The sequence below is a fragment of the Megalopta genalis genome, unplaced genomic scaffold (assembly GCF_051020955.1).
Source record: "Megalopta genalis isolate 19385.01 unplaced genomic scaffold, iyMegGena1_principal scaffold0062, whole genome shotgun sequence".
Classification (NCBI taxonomy): domain Eukaryota; kingdom Metazoa; phylum Arthropoda; class Insecta; order Hymenoptera; family Halictidae; genus Megalopta; species Megalopta genalis.
Window position 1 is genome coordinate 578,571 of NW_027476131.1, and position 9,501 is coordinate 588,071.

Sequence of the window (9,501 nt, forward strand, 5' to 3'; positions counted from 1 at the left end):
TTTATGCTTTCTACAAGTATTATATATATATATATATATATATATATATATATATATATATATATATATGCAACAGATGAACAAAAAATCATGCTTAATGTGTCGGTAATTGGGACCCTTACCCTACAGTGCACGTTAGAGTGCATTCTTCTAGAGCACATTGAGCGTTATAAAATAATGTACATCCTCGTCCAAAAGTATTGGGACTATATTTATTTAGCATAAATTATAATATTAAAAATAAACAAACATGGAAAATAAAGAAGAAATAAAGAAGAAGTAAATTTAAGAATAAGTTAAAATAATTCAGGCAATTTCCTATCGAATTTTCTGCAAGCCCCCTGATACTTTTGTAGGGGGGTGTACGAAGCACCCGGACACCGAGCGACTGCGATCTCTTTAAAAATCGAACGAGAATCAACGTTCTTGGAGAAAAAGCGCTCGTTTACGATTTGGTCCAGCAATTAATAATTAGTTTATTGGGTTGTTGGCGGTGAAACGTGCTCGACGTGCGGAACGCTTTAATTGAAATTGGAGCAGAAGCGGCTCCGTGGTCAATATTCCATGAATATTTAGCACTTGCGAAAGAACTCCATGAATGCCTCCTCCTCTGCCGGCATTATTAAATCGCCGGCGTCTACCGTAATGTATTGTGCGTTACGTATTGTCGGTGTATGAAAACAAGCGCGAACGGCGCCGCGCCGCGCCGGGATAAAGGGAACGCAACCATAATATGCTGACGATAATGAAAGTGTGTTGCCGGCAAGAACGGTCAAAAGTGCCCTAAATTCGGCTCGCCGCGATGTCGAAATACGATGAAGATGCAAATAACTTGTGCCAGCAGAAACCACCGCCTGCCGAAATATGGCTTTGCAATCGTTATTTGCAACGTTGTTTGTTAAATACGGGCCTTGAAACGCGACGCGGGCGACCTTTACCGCGATTCCGTGCCAATTCCCGTGATTCCGTATTTAATTGTTGAGAAAATATTATTAGCAACGTTATAAGCAATTATTATTATTTTTATTATTTAAATTGGTTTCTTTCATGAATTCGGACGTATTTTGAACGAAGACTTTGTGGAAATTGTGGAAGCTTTCATTGGACGGATGTTTTTTTAAACATTGTTTATACCGGCCTTTATTGGCAAATTTTTGACAATGGATTCGTTGATAAATTTTGTCAGTATCTGATTTATTATACTTGTTTCTTATTTTTGGAATTGTAACTCAATTGTGATTATAAATGTTAATTGAAAATTCGATATTATTTCACTTTATATATAAGTACGATTGTAATATTCAATCTTACTAACTTGGGCACACTTACAATGAAAATCATATAAAAGACTATGACTTTTCTTTTTGGCTTCTTTAATATTATAACTTTTAACAGCAACTTTCATTGTAAGTTAATTGTGATTTAATATCATTGATATTTCAATCAATTAATTTCAATCAGAACTTTGATTTCAATTATCGATATTTATTAAAAATTTGCGGTAACCTCAATGTTATTATTACTGTAATTTTCAAGTTACTTTGGGCACGATTTCAATAAAAATTGTGTAGGAACTGTATTTGAATGATCTTAATTCTTTTCCTTCATTTGATGTTGCAACTTTTAATAGCACATTTAATTGTATCTCTTATAATTTACTACCATTATCTTCAGAACAAAAATTGTAATTTAATTATGATTTACAATAAATACAAGTATCCAATACATTCGAATATACTGTAATTCGAATATACCGTGTCGAATATACTGAATATACTGTAATTATCAGACTGCAGACTTTTATGCATTTATGGCAAAAATGTGTCACACTGTTTTCGACTTATCAAAACTATTCCAAGAAACAATTTATTTTTACACAATGTAGATATTTCTTACAACCGTGTTGGAAAATTGATATTTTGCATAAAGATCCGCAGTTTAGTAATTACAATTATATGAAAACTCGATAAAAATTATAATAACTCCTTGACAAGATAATTTAAGAGGCTTGTCTTAAATAGAACACCCTGTATAACTAGCGTTGACATTTCCAAAATATCACCGTAAACATTAACATGTTCAACTTTCTGAACAAACCCTCCTCAGGCCGTCGTAAAGAAGCAAGCTTACAATAAGTAAATAAAACCGCAGCGTTCATTCGACAGAAAAGTGTACTTTGCAAGTGCAGGGACGTACTCCTTGGAAAAAAGATCACACTCCCCGACGTTTGAGCTTGACACACAATGTAAAATTACCTTGTTCAACTTTCTCCTATTTACTACAGAAACAGCGGCTCTCTCGAAATACCATCGTTCCGACTATTGTACATACAATTTCATTCTCAGCCTCAGTCTAAGTCTCAGTCTAAGTCTCAGTCTCATTCTTAGCCCCATTCTCAGACTCACTCCCATTCACAGTCTTACACTCAGTCTTAATCTGAGTCCCATTCTCGGTTTCAGACCCATTCTCAGACCCATTCTCAATCTCATTCTCAGCCTCATTTTCAGCCCCATTCTCAGTCCCATTTTCAGTCTCATTCTCAGATTCATTCTTATTCTTATTCTCGCCCTCATCCTCATTTCCCGAAGCCAGTCCCCGCCCGTGCTGCTCTACGTCGGAATTCGGCACGCTCAGCACTATTGCGTTCCGGAAAAAAGTGCGTGAGCGGTGTCGTCACACCGAAAAATCGGTTTAAAAGCCAGCCAAATCGTCCAAGCATTCAGTTCGCTACGATTGTTCAACCGATTCTACATCGATGAATTCGTTAACAGCATGTCTGTGCGGTTTGTTGGTAGCTGCGATGGCAGTGCAAGCAATGCCAGCTGGCAAACTGGAGACCAAGATGGCCGAATCCTCGGCGATCAGTCCCAAGGATTTCCATTTGGAGGATGCGGGTGCTGAGAAGGACAGGCTGAAGAAGCAGGCGTCCTTCTACGTGGAGATCCGTCCAGGTGCTCAAAATGGACAGCAGGTGTCTCAGGATGGGTCGCAGATGAAAATGCAGGGCCTGAGCGTGGTGCAACAATCGCAGGTGGCGCCACAGATGCAGAGTTACAGCTTCCAGCAGGCCCCGCAGCCTGTGCAGTCTCTGGGAGTCTTCCAGGCTCCTCAGGTAGCAATTGCGTCGTGCTTTCTAATTTACCGTGCTTCTCTCGACGCATAAATTCACTATGATCTGCATGTATCTTGATTTTGTGTTATTTCTTGAGAATCGTGAGAGATTTAAAGTTTTCGACAAAAGTTGTTCGTTTTTCGTAAGAGCTCTCATTTAGTAAATAATTCATCGATTGTTAATTTCGATCGATGAAAATGTACACGTAATTCTCCATTTTGTGTCATAAGTCTTTGTAATTATTTGTATAATTTAAAGGGAGAACTTATGCGTTCGAAGTTTTTTTTATCGCTTATGGTTACAGTAACACTTAATTTCTCGGTGATTCGAAGAATTTATTCGAAAAATTGATTCAAAGGATGTCTTCGAAACGTTATTCGAGAATTTATTCGAATCATTATTTGAATGTAACATAATTCGAATAAAACTTTACTCGAATCATTATTTGAAAGAAACTTTATTCGCGAATCATTATTTGAATAAAACTTTATTCAAATCATTATTTGAATTCGTTATTTGAATAAAGTTATATTTGAATAATTTATTCGAAAGATTAGTCGAATAAAATTTTATCCGTAAAATTTATTTTCAAACTGTACGAAAAAATCATAAAATTTATTCGAATTGTTCAAATGAAATTCTACTTGTATAATGTCCAACTCTGCTATTCCGCCATATCGTTGATTTCGTCGCCACTGTGAATTCTGTTGGCGTAGTACCGATCTCCAAACTTCAACGCTAATTGATAGTTCTTAAAAATTCGTACCGACGGAGCTTGTGTGTGTTATGAAATAGTTTTCCATCCTCAGGCATACGTGGTGCCCCAGCAGTCGTTCGTGGTTCCCCAGCAGGTGGTGCCCCAACAGGTGGTTCCCCAGCAGATGATGCACCAGCAGGTGGTCCCTTCGGTGCAGACTCTGCAGATCATCCAGCCATCTCAACCTTGCCCTCAGGAGTCGAAGGTGCAGATCGTAGAAAGGAGAGTCGAGGTCCCAGCACCGACTCCAGTCCCCGAAGTGGTCACTGTAAAGCCCCAGCCCCAGCCCGAGAGGATCGTGGAACCGCAGACTCAGGTGATCGAGACCATTAAGCTGGTCCCAGTGCCCCCAGTTTGCAAGAATAAACTGGTTGTCGTGCCCTCCAAGCCCATGGTGGTCGTTCCTGAGCCAACTATCGTCAAGGTGCCTCATTGCACTCATCAAAGCGAAGGGATGACCTGCAACTGCAATCAACAGGCGATAAGGGCTGCCGCCGTAGGACCTGTTGATCACATGCATCACATGCACATGAGGGCTCATACTCATCCCATGCACCTTGGCAAGATGATGACTGACTTTCGTTTCCTCAAGGACCCAAAAGCTTAGAGGTAGGTGAGGAAATGTGTTAAATGAGCATTATTTAGGGACTTCGGAGTGTTAACCAACGCGGGGGTGCTATTGAAATATGAATTCAGGCAATTTTATGAATCTAGGGAATTTCGGTTTCATGAATCGGTGGCTATCTTTCGGGGATTCACAGTAAAACAGGTTAGGGAAGTTTTTGTTTATTTGTTAACCTGATTTTACGAGATTCACAATGTTGAATTCTGGGGGAAATTCTGTTTTATAATTGCATCAATGCAGAACAGAATTATTTGGAACTTAATTCAAATGGACGGGTTGACTTTTTTAGATCCAAGTTCAGGAAATGTGTGGTTATGTTTGTCAGTTTCCGGCACTCTGCATCGAGATTCCTTCAAGTTAGATGCTTGAGTAAATTGATAGTTCGTAGGGTTGAGAAGGAAAAATTTTCAATTCTGAGTCTAGCAGTTTGGGGAATTCTTGTTTTATGAATTGGTGGCTATCCACAGGGATTCGCAAAGTGGCAAACTAGAGAATTATTGGATTATAAATTCATAACAGTGCAGGTTACTTACGATATTAAATTCTAGGGGATTTTTTACTATGTAGAGCAGAATTGTTTGGACCCATATTCAAATGAAAAGTTGATTTCCTTTTTAGCTTCAGGTGTAAAAAATGTGAGGTTATGTTTAACAGTTTCAGACATTATAATATTGGGATTCCTTCGTGACAGAAGCTTAAGTAAATTAATGGTTTTTCAGCTTGAGATTTTTCAGTTTTTCAGTCCAGGAAATTTTGTGTTTCATAAATTGCTGGCTTGTCTCTGGATATTCAGTGTGTGGCAAGCTATAGATTTGATTTATAAATAGAATGTTTGGGGACAGAGTGGTGGTCTAGTGAAAATGTTATTTTTATAAGTCCATCTATACAGTAAATATCTATTTTAATCTTTATTCAAACGAAAAGTTGATTTTTTAGCTCTGAATCTAGTAAATGTGAGGTTACGTTTGGATACTTTTGCAGCACGACGTATTTCTTACACTACAAAATTAAAATTTCTTCTCTTCTTCTATAAGATGTTTAATTAAACGCATGATTCATGGGGTTCGGGCAAAATCAAAAAATATTAAACGACCTTTCACGAATCCGTGGCAGTTTAAGGCTAGGGAATTATTGGTTTATGTGCTGGCAACAGCGCCTAGGGGATTCAAAATGTGGACTTTTAGCAATTCATGTGAAACAAAATAATTCAAAACTTTATTTCATTAATCCTGAGTGATTTTTATTGAAGTTTCTGGGATTATTAAATAATAATTATTAAGGATATTAAATAGACGGGGACATTAAAAGAGGGAATTAAATTAACATTGCAAAAATTCGTTATCCGATGCGAGAATAATAATTCCAACAATGTGTAGATTTATTTCAGCGAGCCTGGTGAAACTGCGAAATTTAATTTCGGCTCATTCTCTGTATCGCAGATGAGCAATACACGTTGGATTTTCTGATGACTCTACAGCGAACGCGATGACGATCGATCTGTAGGACTCTAAAAGTAGATTCCGATGGAATGCTTCTGTACGCTCTGCGAGATCAAATAAAATGAAAAATTTGATGATACAATCACGTTGTTCAGCCGGCTAATTAGCCAACAACTCCCTGTAATAAATTTCCTACGAGCTAATTTAATTCCCCATCGGAAGTTTCCTCACCAATATTTAAATCTTCGGTCCCTCTATTTATTTTAAATTACGCTTTTCGGTTCGGCGGCTTTTCACGTGAAATAATTACACGCCGTTTAATTTATCTCATTACGTTCATACTTGCTACAATTACGTCATTGATTAAACAACGAACAGCCGTACTTTTAATAATGACTCGAACATTTGATACGATTTTAACACACTCCCCGGCCATTAATTCTTTTCAGTTTCTATTCTCATCGTTGTTTAAATAATTTATTAAATGGAAGGTATCGCTATTACGAAATATTTAAACAATTTCGCAAAATTAAGCTAAAAAAGGTAGTAGGCTCCTATATATTTTGTGACTTTTATATAAATTAATTTCGAGCGATGGATAAGCATATAATTTTATAAATTTGGCATACTTTGGGCAGACTTGGCATACTTTTACACTGTCCGACACGATTTTTGGGTTCCTATAGCCACTATGAAATTCTTGTAGAGCTTCACTCCCTGAACAAGAATCCGTAAACCGAATTACTCCATCACCCTCAGTTTTTTAAATAAACGAACTTTTGTAAAAACCCAAAATTTTCGACAAAAATGAGGTATTGCAAGAGAAAAGTAAAAACGTTAGAAAGTTCTAATTGGTGTTGAAAGATAGAGGAGTTACCAACTCCAAATACTCTGGTGTGATTTTTTGTGTGAAATATAACACAGTTTGGTGATTATTATCCACAGAAATATGTAAAAAAAAAACAGAACATTGAAGTACTAAACAAAATTCAAATATTATTTACGAAAAGTGGATGCCCCATTGGATCTCTCCATCGGTGTCGATTACGCGTAGTTTCGGCCCTGTCAGACAGAGAGAAGCGAGCAGCGAAGCTCATGGCGGCAAAACGTCGTGTACATGTTGCCGTCGAACATTTTCTCGATCTACTCGAAATGTATATCGTTCCGACGCTTTTACCGGGCCGTTTCTTCTTCAGAAATGTCTACAGAATCCGATCCTGGGTAGAGTTTTCGTGCCGAACAAAAAACTTTTCGTAAAAATACAAAAATATTGCGCAGAAACTGCTCACGTCGACACTTTTTTAAATTTTCACATTAATTTATTGTTATTTAGGACCAAAAACAATTAATAAATTGCATGCCATTATATTCGGGAAACTCTCCTCTATCTTTTAACACTAATTAGAACTTTCTAACGTTTTTACTTTTCATGCAATACCTCATTTTCGTCGAAAATTTTGGGTTCTTACAAAAGTTCGTTTATTTAAAAAACTGAGGGTGATGGAGCAATTCGGTTTTCGGATTCTTGTTCAGGGAGTGTCACAATCTTGTCGGACAGTGTAATTAGTGATATATAAATTGTGACAATTAATATCGTTTTTTAAAATCGTTTTACACTCTAAATTACATACACATAGCTTTACTATTAATATTATGGCATCGACATAAAAATATACGTCATTAAACGTGCAGTAACGCTTTTACGCTTTGAAAGATCTTCGAGAAACAGGTCTGTCAATTAAAAATATTGGAAAAAATTATGGCATTGGCATTAGAACAATTCAACGCATTCACATGATGCTACAAAAATGAATGCGCTTGGAAACAAAAATAAACGCGAACTTCAGCGAAGAAAAATAGTAAAGCTACATTATTACGATATACTAAATAAAAAATTATTATCATGGTTGGTACAAAGAGGGATACTAGGAGACCGTATAACCGATGCTCTTATATTAGACAAGGTGGCGGAATTAAGAGAAAATTTTCCGTCATATTCGGGATTTAAAGCGAGTCATGGGTGGTTAACAAGATTAAGAGACAACATGGCATACGCTTATCAAACATAGACAGGGAGAAAGCTAGTGTTGATCAGGATGCATCAAATGCTTTTATAATCGATTTTGAAAAGATGGTAGAGGAAGAAAGTATAAGTTTGGAAAATGTTTACAATATGGACGAAGGTGGACTTGTATGGAAAGCACTTCCAACAAGAATACTGGCTAGAGAAGAACGTTCCCGGCGAGATCGAACAGTGAACTGTTAGATCTACGGAGGTCGTAAGTCTCCGATTAAATCGTGTATGACACCGAGTCTGCGCGATTTCCTATGACTCTTTCGAGTGATACGGATGGTAAGTTGATAAAGAATGGTTTTAACATTGGCTGATATCAATAACACTATATTTTAACATAACATAACAATTTTTAACGCTAGGGTGACTAACTGTACTTGGCTTAGAATGAATTGAGTTGATGGTGAGACTATCGACGGAGTCTTAACCGAATTTTTTACGCGTTGATGTCTGGTTAGTATCTATCCGTTCGTTGTCTGTTTTGTTTTTTAAGAAGATTCGTTAGGGGCGTGAAGTTTTCAATGAGACACTCGGATTCAATGTTTTTTCAAGTTTTCCGGATCTAGAAAGAGAGGCAGTCGTTTTGATATATTTATATTATATATTTATATATTTATCACCTAATACAGTATCTGATCTGGAACCAATGGATCAAGGGATCATAGGAAAAACAAAAAGGTGACCGCCCCGAAGTAACAGTCACTTGCAGGTATGAATCGTACCTGCGAGTGAATCTCACGAAGAATCCGCGCGTCTCGAAGGTTGACCGTGGCGCAGGTAATAAGACTGGGGAAAAAGTGGGTAATTGGGTAATTGGTGTTGTGCAGAAGGTAAGGGGAATACGTGACGGTGAGAGAATTTTGGCGACCAGATGTAGGCAGCGTTGAAGGAAATATTACAGGCAGGAAATAACGGCTTTTCGGTATAATTAGATACTATTATTACGGTCGCTTATTTGTTTGTGGAAAGACGCTTGCAGTACAGATGGAGTCGTTTGGTAATTTTCGGAATCTATTGTATGGTAGGGACGGTGTTGGGTCGAGCGTTCGAGCCGCGTATGCTTTATTACTATAGATAGCTTCTATATACTTTTAACGCGGAACAACAAGTCTTAATGGACATGAGGCGAAAAAAGATAGAATTACAATTGGCTTAGGTGCAAATGCGTTAGGCACACATAACATTATGCCTATTGTAATTTATAAATATAAAAACCTAAGAGCTTTGAAACATGTACTTTCATTACCTTACAGGCAGGAAATAACGGCTTTTCGGGTAATTAGATACTATTGTTAATTTTACTATTGGTAATTTTCGGAATCTATTGTATGCTTATGTCCCGACGGTGTTGGGTCGATCGGTCGAGTCGCGTATGCTTTATTAATATAGATAGCTTCTGTAATACTTTTAACGCGGAACAATTGTAGTTTCTAAGTTGATGATTTTTTCGAGCCGTCTTCTTTCCGGCAATAAAGTCATTTCTGCATTTTCGAG

At 37.4% G+C, this 9,501-nt stretch overlaps 1 protein-coding gene across 1 annotated transcript; it reads left to right on the top strand.

Annotated features, from left to right (window-relative positions):
* Positions 1 to 2,763: 2,763 nt before the first annotated feature.
* On the top strand, positions 2,764 to 6,075 carry LOC143261721 (uncharacterized). Its single transcript, XM_076527948.1, has 3 exons — positions 2,764 to 3,112; positions 3,922 to 4,478; positions 5,934 to 6,075. The coding sequence occupies exons 1-2, from the start codon at positions 2,801 to 2,803 to the stop codon at positions 4,474 to 4,476; spliced, it is 867 nt and encodes a 288-aa protein (XP_076384063.1). The 5' UTR covers positions 2,764 to 2,800; the 3' UTR covers positions 4,477 to 4,478; positions 5,934 to 6,075.
* Positions 6,076 to 9,501: the final 3,426 nt, after the last annotated feature.